At 48.6% G+C, this 17,146-nt stretch overlaps 6 protein-coding genes across 6 annotated transcripts; 2 read left to right on the top strand and 4 right to left on the bottom strand.

Annotated features, from left to right (window-relative positions):
* Positions 1-1,268: 1,268 nt before the first annotated feature.
* On the bottom strand, positions 1,269-3,558 carry T310_9378 (Cellulase; the record flags this gene model as incomplete). Its single annotated transcript, XM_013468168.1, has 8 exons — positions 1,269-1,430; positions 1,496-2,297; positions 2,349-2,370; positions 2,426-2,776; positions 2,833-2,964; positions 3,016-3,300; positions 3,354-3,422; positions 3,483-3,558. The coding sequence occupies 8 exons, from the start codon at positions 3,556-3,558 to the stop codon at positions 1,269-1,271; spliced, it is 1,899 nt and encodes a 632-aa protein (XP_013323622.1).
* Positions 3,559-4,689: 1,131 nt separating this feature from the next.
* T310_9377 (uncharacterized protein) lies at positions 4,690-5,964 on the bottom strand (the record flags this gene model as incomplete). The annotated part of the gene is made up of 3 exons (XM_013468167.1): positions 4,690-5,678; positions 5,731-5,848; positions 5,947-5,964. 3 exons carry the CDS (start codon positions 5,962-5,964, stop codon positions 4,690-4,692), a joined length of 1,125 nt encoding a protein of 374 aa, XP_013323621.1.
* Positions 5,965-7,613: 1,649 nt separating this feature from the next.
* T310_9376 (C6 transcription factor) lies at positions 7,614-11,558 on the top strand (the record flags this gene model as incomplete). The annotated part of the gene is made up of 6 exons (XM_013468166.1): positions 7,614-7,938; positions 8,010-8,287; positions 8,538-8,705; positions 8,800-8,878; positions 8,993-9,798; positions 9,846-11,558. 6 exons carry the CDS (start codon positions 7,614-7,616, stop codon positions 11,556-11,558), a joined length of 3,369 nt encoding a protein of 1,122 aa, XP_013323620.1.
* Positions 11,559-11,775: 217 nt separating this feature from the next.
* On the bottom strand, positions 11,776-12,470 carry T310_9375 (uncharacterized protein; the record flags this gene model as incomplete). Its single annotated transcript, XM_013468165.1, has 5 exons — positions 11,776-11,790; positions 11,976-12,156; positions 12,218-12,221; positions 12,274-12,323; positions 12,391-12,470. 5 exons carry the CDS (start codon positions 12,468-12,470, stop codon positions 11,776-11,778), a joined length of 330 nt encoding a protein of 109 aa, XP_013323619.1.
* Positions 12,471-13,447: 977 nt separating this feature from the next.
* On the bottom strand, positions 13,448-14,152 carry T310_9374 (uncharacterized protein; the record flags this gene model as incomplete). The annotated part of the gene is made up of 1 exon (XM_013468164.1): positions 13,448-14,152. The coding sequence occupies one exon, from the start codon at positions 14,150-14,152 to the stop codon at positions 13,448-13,450; it is 705 nt and encodes a 234-aa protein (XP_013323618.1).
* Positions 14,153-15,798: 1,646 nt separating this feature from the next.
* On the top strand, positions 15,799-17,125 carry T310_9373 (uncharacterized protein; the record flags this gene model as incomplete). Its single annotated transcript, XM_013468163.1, has 4 exons — positions 15,799-15,834; positions 16,087-16,370; positions 16,454-16,918; positions 17,104-17,125. 4 exons carry the CDS (start codon positions 15,799-15,801, stop codon positions 17,123-17,125), a joined length of 807 nt encoding a protein of 268 aa, XP_013323617.1.
* Positions 17,126-17,146: the final 21 nt, after the last annotated feature.

Raw genomic sequence — 17,146 nt, 5'->3', positions numbered from 1 at the left:
AATGCAATGCAGAACCAGACACAGACGCGGATCCAATTCCCAACGCATACCCAAATGCTAGTCTGCTTCGTTCGGCCGTCGTGGAAGAGTCACTCCATCTATCTCATTTGTTTAGCAACCGGACTAATATCAAGAGAATTATTTGTATCAGTTCATCTTCATTCGATCTTGATTTTTTTTTAATAATTATCTTTTAAAACTCACCGGCCAGCAACCACCGCAACCATTCTATAAATTAATAACAAGATTAGTTAGTTGCCTTTCTTCTTCTTTTTTAATATAACTTACAGGAGTAATGTCGTGCATGGCACAACAATTCGCACCGCAGTCCTCCCAGTGGCATTTGTCTGGATGGCAGGCTTCGGTGACACCACAGCATCTGGCGCTGGCGGTCATGGCCATTGCGGCGGTTAGGAGGACGATTTTGAGAAAGTGCATTTTTTTTGAATATAAAGTTGAAATTGAGATGATGTTTTTGGACTGTGTTGCGATGCTTGAGTGTAGAAGTGAAGTAGAAATAGAAATGCTTTAGATTCTCTTGAGAATTTTGTATACTATAAATTGAGGAAGCTGCAGGTTTAAATAACAATTAAACCAATAATGATAGAGAACAGAGCAGATGCGAAGTACAAAAAAAGATAGGGGTTAATACGAACAATCTACCTCCAGCAGCAGTAATTACTTCGTACTATCAGCGTCAACCAGTCAGCATGTTCCACCGCATAGCGTCGATCTCGCAGGTCCACTATTACTCTGTACAGTATACTGATTACTCTACATGTACGGAGTACTTTATACTGATTACTCTGTACACCTTTGTACACTGATTACTCTGTCACTGGCAGTAAGGAACGTCCTCCAAGGATTGTTGATCGGCAGGGGAACTGAACTGCTCGTGAGCCTCACTCACGTTGCACAGGTTAGTGTCAGCTTGCGTTTGCTGTTTGTTTGTTTGCTTGCTCTCCTGATAGACAAAGAATTTGATGGTCTGTTAATTATGACTCGTACGTAGTTCTTTGCTGCTTACGGAGTACATACTTGGCTTATGTACAGAGTACGTACTGTACTGTCAGCACTTAGGACTCAGAAGTGGTAGTACCAAGCAAATACCCGAGACAAGGAAGGAAGATGGAAGCTGATCAGCTACAGAAGAAGCAAAACTATAATCCGGAGTAATAGATAGAATTATGACTATCCTTGCTAGTAAACGATAATCGAGACCAGCTTATTGACAGCTCAGAACACACGCTCGTCTTCTGGTAGGCTGCCTACACAGTCAGCGTAAAATTGACCGCGTTGACAACCCCGTTATCTCGAGGATAAAACTCGAACGTAAACACAGTCGTCTGGCCCGCAGCAAGAACGTCGCTGATTGTCGCTGCAGTGATGATGACATGCGAGTCGTCCCAGTTCCACTGGCTGCTGTATGTCTGCGTCACATCAGATTAGTTAGCACTACCTTTGATTCATTCATGTAGGCGGTACGCAAGCTTACTGTCCTCCCCTGCTGGATCGCAGGTAGGTATTCCGTCCAGCTGTCGACGAGGTAGTTCCCATTCGCCTCGACGGCTTTCACGGCCGCTGGCTTCGGTATACCGCCCCAGGTGATAGGGATGTAAAGATCGGAGCCGTTGACGGCAGACGCAACCGCGGAAGTGGACGACAGTGAAGGCGTTTTCCACTGCACGAGCTGGATCACCTCCGAAGCACCCGCAGAGAAGCTCACGGTCAGATTGGCGAGAATGCCCGGCGCGGTTGTCGAAGAGAGGTATTTCGAGAGGAACGACGCCTTGAATGTGATATTCGAGCCGGCAACGACGTAGTCCGTATCAGCCGTTAATTTCGTCCCGTCCGACGCACTGATCGACGAAACGGAGTTCCCGTTGAACAGGAACGGGAGACTCTGATCGCTGACCGGATCCCCGTATTTGTGGAAGATGTACGCGGACGACCACTGCGTCGTCGCGCTCGGATCCTCCGTGCTGTCGGGCAGGCTGTTGGTGATTCCCCCGGTTGCGTCCATGATGATGTTGATGGCAGATGGATCGCGCCAGGTGCCGGTCGTACGGTCGAGATGATCTCCACCGTTATCCCACAGGATGGTTGATATGTTGAGCGCGCTAGCGGTGCGGATGAAATAGTCGAAGTACTTCCACCGCGCGGCCGTTTCGCAGTTTGTCGGGGACGCATCGTATTCTCCGATCAGAAGAGGAACGGTAGTGAAGTTGTTTCGGATCAGTTGGAGATCGGTCGACAGGGCGGATTTGTCGGATTCTGAGCCCCAGATCGTCTTGCCCCTGGGCCATAATTCAGTGATGACCACTCAGAAAATGGTGAGATATGCTTACCATGCGCTGAAAATAAAATCATCTACAAACATGGCGTTAGTACTGTACTTGCATTTCAGTCACTGCCATAGACTTACAAGGATTGTAGTAGTGGAACTGAATCGCATAAGGATTCGGATACCCCGTCGGCGCCACGAACCACTCCGATGTCTTGACGCTGTCCTCGCCGCCACCAACGAGGGTCACCACGCGCTGGGCATTGAATCCGCCGGCATCGTTGATTGCCTTCAGGAAGATGGCATTCAGCTTGTTGATTTCGGCGGCGTCAGTCGCATCGTTGCAGGGCGGTTCGTTGATGGGCTCGAATGCGACCAGGCTGGACTTGCACGCCAGCTTGCTGCCTACTTGGTACCAGAGACGGTAGAACTTTTCCTCGATCATGGTCAGATTTGCGCCTGGCTGGGTTACGTCCGCCCAGATCCACGAGTCTGGTCTTTGTTAGCCTGGTTCTGGAGTTAGGTGTCTGTATGTCTATCTGGCTCACCGTGATGAGCGTTGACGATGGCGTACAACCCGCGGGATGTGATCATGTCAACCACGTCGGATACCCTCTGCAGCCATGTCGCGTTGATGGTCCAGTCAGGGGAGCCACCTACAAAGTGATATGCATAGGTGACTGCGAACGTGAGTATAAATAACTTGACACAGTTCATGTGCCGCAGCTTACCTGGAAGTCTGACGCTCTTGAAACCCGCCGCTTTCACATCGTCAAACGTCAACGGCACAACGGGAGGATTATTCCATGACCCTTCGTCGGGGATTGCATCGAGTGTGTTTCCCAAGTTCCATCCGGGATTGAGATTGGCGACAAAGTCGGCGGCTGAGATGGGCGTGAACGTCCCAGTGCAAGTGGTCGAAGGGGCAGTGGAAGTGGAGGATGCTGAAGCAGGCGAGGTTGTAGTCGTTGCTGCGATTGTAGTCGTTGCTGTTGCCGGGACACACTGATAATAATCTGCCAACATCAAGTCAGTGCATTATCGAAGCGCCTTGAGATGGAGTGCTTACAAGGATTCTGTGAAGTGCAGATATAACCTGCAGTGCAGACGGTGCTTCCTGAATAGCCGAGTCCGCCGCCTGGTCAATGTCAGCAACTTTACAGATCTAACAATGAATGGTCCAGATGGAAGATGTTACACTGAGCGTAGGGGCCTGCTTGTGCCCAGGCACCCTGCAGGAGGGCAGCAAGTGCAGCGATACGAGAGACCTGCATGACTAAGATGAGCAAGAACCGACTGATCTCGTCTTACAGAGACTTAGAGGCAAATACTCTTATTTATACATGTGTAGAGCTGTCTTGTATCACAGGAGAGTGTATATTAAGAGACGGAAAATTTCTACATATACAACTACTCTCAATAATCAAGTTGTCTTAATCTCGACAAAAACGGCATTTAATTAAGTGAATCCACCAATCGGACAACACACCTCTCAATAAAACTGTAGATTCTGTCTATAGACATTTTAAGCAAGCAGTGAAAGCAGCAGTAGCATCATAGACAGTCGTTTTGAATTGGCTTGGTTGCATTGTGTTAACCCCGCAACTTCGCGGAAAGTCGCCATTAGAACCGTGATAGAACGAGAGAATCTGCAAGCGAAGGTTTTGGCAAAGAGATTTAGATCCTTGGCAAGCTACAGTAGTGTTTTACTAGATTGTTCTGGACCTACATTTACCACAATATCACATGCACATAATCACAAAAAACTCAATTGGCATTAAAACTCGCCGAGGCCTCCTTTATTAATTAAAAGCTCAAAGGCCAACAATCCATTGCCAGATTTCAACAATACAAGATCTCACTTTTGTCTTCCTCCATAAACCCTCCTCGTTGTATCTACTGTACAGTACGACCCAAGTATTAAACAGCATCGCTATCCAGCCTTATTTAAAACTAGAATATGAGCACCTGAGAAATTGACGCCGGTAATTACCGCCAGTTGCACTATATATGGTGTCGATTTCACATCTACTCGCAACTTGGCTTCGCCGCACTAAGGATATGTCATATGACTGAAGATGGCCTAAATAAATATTTACTTGCACCTGCCAAGCCCTAATTAATTCTTCGTCTAGTATTTCTGAAAAATATGGTAATACTATTGAAGGCCAAATTTAGTACCCCCCTACTTTTATTTTTCAAGGGCTGCTCTAGGCCATACTTTCCAGATAGTATTCTCTCCCTTCCTCTATCTTTTTATCTTGCCTTAATTTCTTTACCCTTAATGCCTGCCTAGGGTTTGTCATATTATCTTCTCTGCCTGCTTTTTAGTACTAATTCTTTTGAGGGGACTTCAGGGCAAGGTGCAGCAGAGTCCCAGCAATGGTAGCAACAAGTGATGTCTGTCAGGAATTGTTAATCCTCCAGAACGTCATCGTCAAACGCTTTTCGAAGCCGTTCATCATATTCCTTCCTATCTGACAGTTTCCGTGCCAAAATGCCCACGACGTCTTTCGCCCAGTACCAAGGCATAATCTGATGGAAAGCACCATGGTCTGGACATTTCTCAAGAGTTGAGGCTGAAGATGTTTCTCAAAGATGGCGAAGAGACCTGTTGGACTAGACAGCGCAAGACTGCACCAGAAGGTGCCCATCTTCCATGCCTGCTTTATGAGAGATGACAGTTTCAGGTCTCGGAATCCAGTGCCGTCAGATCGCTCCTCTTCGGCGGCTAGAATATCCAGGAATTCTGTCCGAATCTTATCGTATTCCTCGGAATCTATCTGGTCGACTGCTTTATTTGTGAGCCAGTAAGGGGGCTGAAACATCTCGATTGGCTGAGAACATGCCCATTCGAGGTCCACCAGAGAGACAATATGCCAGTCTTTGTCAATAAAGATGTTGCTTTGATGGAGATCTGTCAACGTAAATATAAAAGGCCTACGACGGAATTTTCGCTGGAAATATAAGGGGAAAATCGCTCGCATCGCTGATAGTGCTGAGGCTTGATAAATATAGTCACCTGTATCATTAATTGCGTTTGGTTGATATCGGAGGCGATTGTCGTGAAACGCAAGGACATCTGTAATGTAGGAATCTACCATTAAATAGGTGTAGTCTCGTGGTATATCTGTCGCAATTTCCTCATTTTCCAACTCCTGAATCTCAAGCGTGAGTGGTCGATTCGTCAATTGTAAAAATCCATCATTGTCAACCACAAAAGACCCAATCCTTGGTAGAGGTATACGCGCGAGACTCAACAGAATCCGAGAAAGATCACGGAAGAAGTTGGTTCGTAGCTTGACATCCTCATGCTTCTCAAACCACGTGCTTGAGAGCATTTTCCCCCTTGTCTCTTCAATGTATTCAATTAAAAGGTACCCAGTACCAACGCCTGTATCATTAGATAGTTCCCTTCACAGCAACAAGAATATCATCTACCAGACCCCGCAGCAGGATCTGGCCAACGGCGGGCTGGGCGACCCCATCAACGACGGCAACGGCACGACCATCCAAGGCCCGCTGCTGAGAACCAGATGGATTGCTGTTTTCCGTGTTAACCCCCTAAATCCTGTCAACCGGCAGCTATCAATCATACTAGTGGTTTACCAGATAACCTAGGTTTTTTTTTCTTTGTGTGCCCCAGTTTTTTTTTGACAAACCCCTTGATGAGGAGTCATCTTGTACCGTGTTAGTAGTAGATTGCTTAGTTTTGGTGGAGCTTGTACACAGTTGAACATGATATATATATTTGACCAAATTTTACTGCTATAATGGATATGGCTATAAAGGCCGTAGTTATCTAGGATCTAACCATAAATATTCTATTTTAAGATTTGGCTATCTTTTAGATACTTGATAAAAAAAGGGGGCACTAAGATAAGTATGTGTGTAACCAAGAAGGGCCAGAAGATAACCAAGGTCAGAAAAGAGAGGAGAAAGCAGAAGAAAGAACAAAATAACCGAGAGGAAGCAATAAATGAGCAAGAGGAGCTGGTCAGTGAGCAAGTGGACGCTAATAGCCCAAAGACAGTGAAACTAAAATCACCGGAAGGGAAATTACAGATGCCATCTAAGCTAGGAACTCAATTATGACAAGCATCGGAGAGACCTCTCATTGATTTCAGCATATTGCTAGCGATATCCTTATCGCTGTTTATTCGTAGGTATAACGGAATATATATTTTATCCCAGTCTTATTGATACGACAATTCACAGGGCAGAATTAAACTAATTACCTACGAGCGTTGTGAAAGACGGAGTCAAGTCAATTGCTTTAATTATACTACAAGTCTTGCAGGTCTCGCTTTGCTGGACTGATTTGAAGAGAAAATACACCTGGTTGTGCCAAGGACTTTGTATCTCTGAGGCAATCTACTTCTCAGGCGGGCTCCCCACCTATATTCCTCTCTATATATTATTATATCTCATATTTTAGTAGTCCTTTTCATCTACTCTCTAGCCGGGCTTACTAACTATATCCCTTGATGTAATCTCTTTTTGCCATAACTCTAGCTACATCCCTTTCCTAATATTTACAGAGGCACGTGACAGTATGCAAAAACGGAAATTAATGTTTTTATGGTGGAGGTGATTTTTAATTTAATTGCTTCTGGTTTAATTATTTCACAAACAATTACCAGAAAACAATATTGTTTTGAATAATAGCAGATAAATTACTCTTTTGCATAAATAAAATACGAAATATGAAGTAAAAATAAAGAAATCGAGAATGCTCACGCTACTTGGTTGACGTCTCCACTGCAGACTCCACCGGATCGTTGGTCTGCCGATCAGGCAAGACAGTTGTATCTTCGAGAGTATAGCATCAATTAGTCTCATAATCCAGATAATAAATTAATTCATTTCCCTCTAGTGATTTATTTATTGATTTCTGACTATCGTTCTTCTTTTCTCTTTCATTTTCTTTCCTCATTTCTGTTGCAATTGATTTAGTTGAGATGGTTGGCTGGCGATGTCGCCATTGCGGAGCAGCAGACAATTGGTGGACGCGCGATCTTAGGCCTGACGCTTGGCTAACCTGCGTCTAGTGGCTGTCTTAGTCCGTATACTGTGTATATAGATCGAAAGAATCTCTTATCTCGAATAAATCCATTATAACAGACAATCTTGCGCTTCCATGCCCAGGTCGGTCGGGGCCCCGGACTGGCTGACCGCCTCCAGCATGTGGGGCTCCAGGGTCACCGCAGCCAAGTCGGAGATGTCGCCGTCAAACGGCTACGTTCTTGCCATTGCAGCTGTCGAGATGCAGATGCGTCCTGTCAAGACGGGCTCATTTCGCATTCTGGCACATGCCTGACAGATGGCCATGGCAGATCTGACAAATGACACCCGCCAGGCTCCCCCGCTCGCCGACAATGTGCCTCAGCCCGACCAGGCCAGACGACGGCCTTCTACCAGCAGCGATTACCCGCAAGAGGTGACCGAGTTAGATGAGATTACCGCCCACTACAGTCCGTCCAGTGCGTCCTTGTCGTCGGGAGAGTACCGTGTCACTCCTCACCAGAGTGTTGCGTCAGCAAGCGAGCGGAGCAGCGTCCGTCGTGATAAGCAGTCTTTTCAGTCTATCCGGCGATTCTGGTCCAGGAATGTTGCTCTGACCGTTCCGCGGAAGGGCAATCGCGACTACTTTGGTGAGTGCAGAAGTTGTTTCTTTCCAGGCGGAATCAATTCTTCCTGCCTGCAATTCTAACGCAAGGATCAGCCCTAGAACGGACATTCCTCGCTTACATCCGAACGGCAGCCGCGCTCTCGATGCAAGGCGTGCTGATCGCACAGCTGTTCCGACTGCAGGGTCTACATTCAGCCCCGTTTGACTTTTACACGGTTGGGATCCCCCTGTCGGTCGCGTTCCACGGCTGTGCGATCCTCGTCACCACCATGGGCGCATTTCGGTTTTGGAGACAGCAGCACGCGATTGCACGGGGGAAGATATATGTTGGAGGATGGGAGATGAACTGTATAGGGTTTCTTGCGATGATGGTAGGTTTTGTCTCTTTTTTTTTTTCCTTGGCAGACAGAAGACTGACTAGGTTAGGTGACGGTAACGTTATTTGCTTTGGCGATCGCCATCGTCATCGAGCTTGACAGGAATCCTTAATCTCTTCGAGCAGATCTTCCTTCCTTCCAATACTGCTGGCAATGAGCAAGCACCGAACCCAGATTGATAGAGTGATCCTGAACAGGATCGTGATAGTGATGATGACAGTGGCGCCATGCCCGGCATCCATAGTACGAGTACGATGCAATATCAGCGGGCCGTTGCTCGAAATCTGCACGAGGCAGAGAAACTCGAGGTGATCCACGAGACCTCAGAGTTTGTGTTGCACTTCGCCTGGTTGGCCTCATATTCGGCCTGGAAGAGCCCGGAGACCAACAGTGCGCAGACGCGCCTGCTACAGTAAGCTACGCTTTGGTGCCGCCTTCGGGGACGTGAGGAGCAATGGCTTGGGTTCGTAAGCGCCCTGATCTGAGGGTCTTGGTAATGGTTTCAGTCTGCCGCGGAAGAGGTTGATGAATCCGCCATGGTGATTATTACTTCATGGTTGGGTGGAGAATGGATGCAAAGGTGGCGTATGCATCTTTCGACCAGCTAAGATAAATACAACTGAATTTATAGAGCAAACCGCTGTCTGCCTGTCATTTTGTCGGTCTTTCATGAACAAGCTCGGTAATTTGACCAAACAGGCAAAGCGACGGAGATAAGAACCGCACACGTGACCCCATCCACCGGGCAAAAGTTCGGCATCGGCGGAGAATTCCCTGAGACCGAGTTCGGCTTTACGGATGCGATTTATTCTTCCATCACAATATTCCAGTGCTTCGAGATCTGCTCGGTCCTATGCTTTTCACCTTCAGCGGCAGTTATGGCCGACCAACTGCCCAGCGTGACGCCACCGCGCAAGCGCCGCCGGCCAGCCAAGTCGTGCGAGCAATGCCGTCGCCGCAAGATCCGCTGTGACCAAGCCGTGCCCTGCGGCCCTTGCGTGCGTTCTCGAAGCTCGCTTACCTGCTCGTACAGGTCTTCCTTTGAAATTCCAGACCCGTCTCACGTGGTCTCGAATACTCCAGTCCCAGCTCCAGTTAGGACTCCTCAGTCGCACCCATCCCAAGTGGAAGCCGAAGTGCGGACAACGGACCGTGACTTGCGGAGCAGTCTGCAAGGTTATAGTCCCAGTTTGGTATCCCATTCCAACCATGAACGGACCATCCAGGACCTTCGGCAGCGTCTACAGCGTCTGGAGGAACGGCTATCAAGCAATGAGATAAACCATACTCCAGCCGATCCCGGCCTGGCCCAGGCCGTGCGAGACCTGAGCAACCGGGTCCTCCGAGCCGAACAGCAGCTCTCCGGGTCTCATGCCGTCCAGCCAGGGCCAGCGCAGACAACAACTGCTGACTCGTCGATCCCTTCATCGCTTCCACGCCTCCGGATCTCGCCAGACAAGACGAAACTATTTGGGCAAAGCCACTGGCTGCACACCGCTGAGAAAGTATGAAGGATGACGTTTCGAGCAAGGGCCAAACTGACGATTCGCAGTTTCAAATCATACCCAAATTCGACGCCAAGGATGTCGAGCCTGGATTCAGCGATGCCAAAGCAGAGTTGACCAGCATCCTGAAGGACTGTCGGAACTTGCGACACTTGGCCAAAGCCCAGCAGTCTGTCAAGCTGAACGATCCCGTCCCGGACCTGCTGGGCACCATCCCGGCCAGGGCCGTGTGCGATGAATTGGTCCATGCCTACCTGCGGACCTTTGAGCTCGTCTACCGGATCGTTCACATCCCGTCGTTCTGGAAAGACTACCACCAGTTCTGGGAACATCCCCAGTCCACCCCGACGCCCTTCCTCATGAGGCTGGTCTTGATGCTCGCCATCGGCACGGCGTTTTACCCTGATCGCGGCGACTTTGAGCGCATCCGTCGTCTGGCGCAGACTTGGATCTATGCGGCTCAATGGTGGCTCGTGGGGCCTTCGGAAAAGTCGACTCTCAATCTGGATGGGCTGCAGGTCTTTTGTCTGCTACTTCTGGCGCGCCAAACCAACTCCCGGGGGCAATCCACGTGGATCTCGGCGGGGTCTCTGGTGAGGATGGCCATGGCGATGGGCTTGCACCGGGACCCGGAACTCTTCCCGGCGTTGTCGGTGTTCCAGTCGGAGATGCGACGGCGACTCTGGGCCACCGTAGTCGAGCTGGCTGTCCAGTCTTCCCTGGACTCCGCGATGCCTCTGTTACTTTCTCCTCATGACTTCGACACCAAGGCGCCGTCCAATATCGATGACAAGGACATCGATGCGGACACCAAGACTCCGCCTGCTCCTAAGCCTAGCCATGAGTTCACGGAGTCATCTATTCAGATCCTGCTTCTGAAATCGCTGCCACTACGTCTTGAAGTGGCCCGGCGAGTCAACGATTTCCGTCAGGGGCAGTCCTACGAAACGGCCGTGAAGCTGGGCACCGAACTGAGGACTGCCTGCAGGGAGATTGCGGCCTTCTTTCACGCCAACATGTCTCGTCAACCCGGTCGAGACCTGGGCCCGACGGATTTCCACCGCAAGTTTCTGGACATGTACGTGCGGCGATACGTCCTGTTTCTGCACCGGCCGTTCATGCTCGATGCCCGGAAGGATCCCCGATTCTACCTGTCGCGGAAAGTGTGCGTGGAGTCCTCCATGGTCATCGCATCTTATGCCGACAGTCTCAAACTTCCGTCCGGCGAAGTGGATGACCTTGGGCGACTGACCATTTTCGGCCGAGGAACCTTCAAGGGCGCCCTTAGTCTGGACGTCATCACGGTGCTGGGACTAGAGATCATCACGCAGCTGGAAGAAGAAGCGGCGACGCGGCCGTCGGGTTGTGTGGCGGACGACCCGCTGGACGAAATGGCGAAAGCCAACCGGGCGCCTTTCGTCCAGCGCCTGGAGCACATCCTCGAGCAGCTGCTGCAGATCATCGAGCTGGGACAGCCGAGCCTGAAGCGGTACAACATGGTGGCCGCGATGCTGAGCCAGATCCAGGCGATGGAGTCGGGGCAGAACGTGACGCAGGCGGTATACGAGACGGTCAAGCAGAGCCTGAAGAAATGCTACTCGCTGCTGCAGGCGTCGCTTGCGGTGAGCACGCCGCAGAGTTCGGTCGAGATGCTGACGACCGGGCAGGCAGGGTTTGCAGAGTTTGATGTAAGTTTCTGTAGATATACACTAAAGGAAGCAGATTTGCTGAGACAGTTGATCATAGGACCCAAGCCTTGATTTTGGCATTTCGAGTCTGTTGTACTTTCCTGGTTTGGCAGAGGGCAGCATTACAGTATAGATTGTAGTTAATTCTAGCCGTGCAGTGCCGGTAGTAATACAAAAGGGAAGGTATAATAGTAGTTAGGGTTATGATAAGAATATACCGAGACGAAATCACCGAGTTCGGACCTCGGCGAATTCGTGCTTATCACGGACGAGTCATTATATTAATGACTCACCCACTACCTCGCTGTTGGAAAATATAGATATATAATCTACTACAAGAATAATAACCATCCAAAGACACGATAAAAGAAAGAAATATTCGAATCAATATCAATCAATGGACTCCCCAACCTTCCGCAACAGCCACCACCATTACCGCTCTCTACCCTCCCTACTACACTCGCGACGATATTCTTCTCCGAGACTTACACAGCCGTTCTTCTCCTCCTCTTCGTCCTCCTTTCGGGGTTTTCCGCCAGTCTTCGTCCGTGGGAGGCCGGGAAAGGGTATGGCGCTCGTTAAGGTCGCTCTCCTGGGTACTGGGGCGTACTTTGTTGTGAAGAAGATTGCGCTGTGAGTATGCTGTTGTCTGCCATCACCTTGTCGTTTTCTTTTTTTTCTGCAGCAGCAGCAGGAGCAATGAAGGATGTACTTGCTATGCTAATACTTACTTATCTTTTGCATTGTAGCAGTAGCAGAGATGACGGCAACAACCACCATTAATTACTTCCACCAGCAGCAGCAGCGGCGGCAGCAGGCCAACCCACCGGGCACGCCCTATCATTATCAGCATCAGAATCAACAACACTCTCACAGATTTGGTCTTCCTCCAAGTCCTACTCACAATGGAGCTGCTGTACCTGTACCAACGCAGTTGACGCAGCCGATGACGACGGCGGAAGGATCTAGATGATGGGGTGTCATGACATATGAAAGGAATGAATTGAATAGAGGGTTGGAAGTGAAGTGAAAAGGTCACTCTCTCGTTCTCTTCTTTTCTTACGTTATTTTTTTGTCTTTTCTTTTCTTTTCTTTTTCTTTTCCTTTTTGTTTTCTCTTTTTCTTTTTTTTTCTCTTTTTCTTTTTTAGGTGTCCCATTTGCAGTATATTAATTATTAACAGAGGAAGAGGGGATTATTGAATTTAATCCAAGTCAACTCGACTCGACAATGGGATTGATTGGGGTGATTTTTTTTTCCATGTGTGTTTTTTCTTTTCTTTTCTTTTGTTTTGTTTTGGTACAATGCAGTTTCGTCTCATCTCGACTCGTTTCGTCTCATCTTATTCTTGTCATGTATTTTTTTTAAGGGAGGGAACTTTAAAATATGAAGGTTTCTCTGTAGCATAAGAATTGTTTTTGATTATTCCTTGACAGCTAAATTACCCGATTTTATATACTCACCTGGTCCTGACAAAGGTCTTGTCAGAGCCGAATATTTAGGTGATAATATAATCATTTATCTTTAGCCGTATCCTCTAGACTGGCCAATTAAAAAAAAGGAAGGAAAGAAGAAAATGAAATTAATTATTATACGCTGTTTAATGGCTTTTGTAATGCACTCACCTGATCAGGGTTACATAGGTTTCCCGATTTGTTTCGAAGGATTGAGTCACTTAACTGCTATATTGAGTGTCTCCCATACCCACTCTTTGGGTCCTTTTTTTATGCTCAGCTTTGAAACTTTGAATATAGATCGATCTCTGCCAGTATGACTTTTTATATAACTGAACAGTGACAGTTTAATGTGCTATGCCATGTATGCTACTCTTAATTAATTCTTCAAGACATTAACCTGTGGCATTCTGCCTATTGACCTGATTTTCAGCACAGTTCAAATACCACCTGGTCAGCAAATTCAAACGGCTGTACATTGTGTACAAAAGTAAAGAAGGCAAACGAACTATTCAGTAACTTCGACCTCAACCCATCCGGATTGATCGATGAATTCCAGCTCCGCAGGATCCTCACCCAGCACCCAGCCCTCCTTCTCGACCTCCTCCTCACTAGGCTTCTCTGCATTACCAAGATTCATCCCCCTCTGCCATGCATGCAACTTCTTCTCTTTCAGATTGCCGTCCACGTCTCCCCAGCACCACCACATCGTCCCCACAAACCCGTCATGCATGCGTACCTTGAATGTCTCTCCCCGCAGGAGGTCTTCCTTTTTCAGGCTGGAGTACTTGAACAGGCGACTCAGTGGCATGTCATGCACCACGACGACTTCCTCGCCATGAGCAGGGATGGTCAGGAACTCCAGACCGCGATCCCGCAGATTCGGCGAGTCGCTATTCTCGTCCCTTGCGTCGTGCACCATGAAGTACCCCAGTGAGATCGTCCAGGAGGGATCCGACGTAGAGACTAGGCCAGCCCCAAAGGCTCCTCGAGCGGGAGTGTCGACGCCCTTTGCGTGCCCGAATACGGTATGAGAAACGCAGATGGTAATGGGCCGCTCTGGATGGACAGACTCGATGGCCCGGAGATGGATGATCAGATGGAAGGGCGAAGCTGCTGGAGAGAGAGAAAGCGTGGACGGAGAGGTGCTCAGCGTGACGGCGATGAGAGCTTTGCGGTCTGCGGGATCGCATCGCGACTTGAGAAGAACCATCTTCGTGTTGGTTGTGTTGAGCAACGGGCTGTGTGATAGAATAACAGGCGTATGTCATGACCACGCGACAAATCCATTTCAATGTCCTCCAATCGGCCTGTTTCTGGCAACCATCCAATGAGCCTCCTTGCTAGAAAACTTCAGTTGGAAACCTGTTAATAACATCTACGCTGGTCGTCTGGTCGCTGGTTAGCCGTCTTATTCTGCGTATGCAAATTACCGGCCCCGACTTTTCGGTCATAGCTGTACGGTACTGTACATTCTCCTGTTTTATTATTACTATTACATCAACTCGATTGAGCTGCTGTCCCGATTAGGCAATGCGATTGATGTGACGTGTCTGCGTGCAGTCTTTCTAGCAGACGAGTTGGAAGAAGTGTAATAAGCCGATGTCTTTGTGGGCAAGAAAAGATTCATTTCAGTCAAGCCAATCCAACGTTGTGTTGGACCAGCAGGACGTACTATTCAGTCTTCATCTATCTGCGTGTGAATACTACATACTGAATTTAATTGATAAAGGATCACTTTATTTCCTGCTGCAATGCCCAAGATTCTGGATCTGGTCGACTCGGTATTAGAATTGTCCGGGACATCGGAATGCACGGTGCGTATTCACGAGGACTTATACCCTTGGTGTTCATATGGAAACCAGAAGTCAGAAGACCCTCCGCCCTACGATGCGGACTCATGCCAAAGACCGTTGCTGCGGAGGCTTTCGTGCCCAGTATTAATACCACAACGACGACCAGAGACGCGAGAACGGGGCTTACCTTTCTCGATTTCCTGCGGAATCTGAATCAAGCTTGCAAGGTGAGTAGTTAGTGAAGTCTGTCTATCGAACCTCTCCTTCCCGGCCGGAAACTCAGAAGATACATACTCCTAGACATCTGCCTTCCTCATATGGTGAATGTCGGCAGTATATCTGTATCTATGAAAAGTTCATAATTAAGTCTCTCTCTCTCTCCCATATTTTATTAAGTCTTCACCTGATCAATCTGCAGCTTTCTTTTACGTCTGACAATATATATACCATGCAGGGAGGTAGTATCAGGACACACGGAAGAAGCCAACAAACAAGATTCGTTCAAAACACGAGAAGGAAGTTCTCAGTTTTCATATCTCATTCAAACCAGGGAACAATTTTTTATCCAAAAAAAAAAGAATGCACTCTGACGAAAACATTTTCTCTCTTCTTTTTGTATATAGAGAGAACTCCATACGGATAGGTTAGAACCCCTCCGAAATCGGCAAGCCTCGAATTTTCCATTCTAATGTACTGACTGCTGTACATACGATTCACTATTATGTATGTAGGTATTGATTGCGATACGATCGGGTCCCAGTTGGGCGTAGGTAGAAAATAGCTCAGAGTAGGTAGAAATTTAGAAAATTCTCTAACTACCCGGAGCTTTTTTCTACCTACTCCGAAGTGCAAGTCCTACGATCCACTGTCCCTAACTTAGTCCATAAATAAGCGGCGTTGGAGATACTCCGTAACTTGCGGGGAAAGCTTATCAGCGGGGCCGATCTCGGAGCAGTCGCCATCATGGACATGAGTTCTTGTAGTATAAACAACTGATGAGTATCCAGCAAGGGAGAGAGAAGGCATGAATTAAGAAGGAAGAAAGAAAGAAAGAAAGAAGAAAATGTCTACCAAGACAAAGGATCATTGGTCTTCGGAGGTATGTTCGTCTATACTTTTCCAAAGCTGTGTCCTTGCAGGTGAAATATATGCCAGCTTATCAATGTCATGCGCTATGCAGTATTTATAATCCGCATGCATGCATCGATTCAAGATGTACTGTACATTTCCTCATGACATGAGCTGGCTTGCTGGCTTATTACACACATCTATGGATACTATGTTCCTTCACAAATCCCCAGAATTGACAAAAAGAAGACAATCCGTCACTTCCCACTGACATCACGTCCAGGCATACGCCACCTCCGCCTCCTTCGTCCCCCAACTCACCCAGACCGTCCTCCGCTATCTCGACCCGCAACCCACCGACCGCGTGCTGGACATCGGCTGCGGCGATGGCAAGTTCACCGCGAATTTCCTGTCATCGGTGGCTTACGTCCTGGGGGTGGACGCGTCGCCGGCCATGATCGAGCATGCAGCCAGGACGTATGGTTCTGAGAAGGCTGAGTTCCGGGTCGTCGATTGTCGGTTTTTGGAGCGCGAGAGGGATATCCTTGATAAGGGGTGGGATAAGGTGTAAGTATACATACCTGGAACTCTTCTGGATTGCTTTTCCTCGTTTCTGTTTCTCCCCTCTTTGCCGTTTCTAACTCAGCTAGCGTCTCTAACGCCGCACTGCACTGGATCCTGCGCGACGAATCGACCAGGCTGTCGACCCTGCGCGCCATCTACGACTGCCTCAAGCCCGGCGGGACTTTCGTCTTCGAGGCCGGCGGCCACGGCAACGTCAGCGAGATGATGACCGCCATGCTCTGGGCGCTCGTGCACCACGGTCTGAGCATCGAGGAGGCGCGCGCCGCGACGCCGTGGTTTTTCCCCTCGGACGTCTGGATGAAGGACGCGCTTGAGGGTCTGGGGTTCCGCGTCGACAAGATCGAGCTCGAGTATCGGCCCACGCAGTTGACGACTGCGGCGGGCGGCGGTCTGCCTGGCTGGATCCGGTTGATGGGCGCGCAGATGCTGGATGCTTTGCCGGAAGAGAAGAGAGAATTGGTCGTAAAGGAGGTTTGTGATGTGCTGCAGACGGTGGTGACGAGGGATGAGGACGGTAGTCAATGGTTGGGGTATGTTCGGTTGAGAGGGATTGCGAGGAAGCCGTCGTAATATGTATGCTTCTGCCTTCACTTTTTAAGTGTTCCGTGTTTTTTTTTTGGATTGCTTTTCAATCGACATATCGTTGACTGAATTTCTATCGGACCACGGGTCTAACTATATTCCTGAATCCAATATATACTGTACATCGATGCAGTCGTAATATCGTATCGTCATAAGCAGTCAGTCGTGCATCATGC

This window comes from Rasamsonia emersonii, assembly GCF_000968595.1.
Source record: "Rasamsonia emersonii CBS 393.64 chromosome Unknown ctg1118621762114, whole genome shotgun sequence".
In the NCBI taxonomy this organism is placed as follows: Eukaryota; Fungi; Ascomycota; class Eurotiomycetes; order Eurotiales; family Trichocomaceae; genus Rasamsonia; species Rasamsonia emersonii.
Note: the sequence above shows the minus strand (reverse complement) of the source record. Positions and strands in the feature narration are given on the sequence as shown.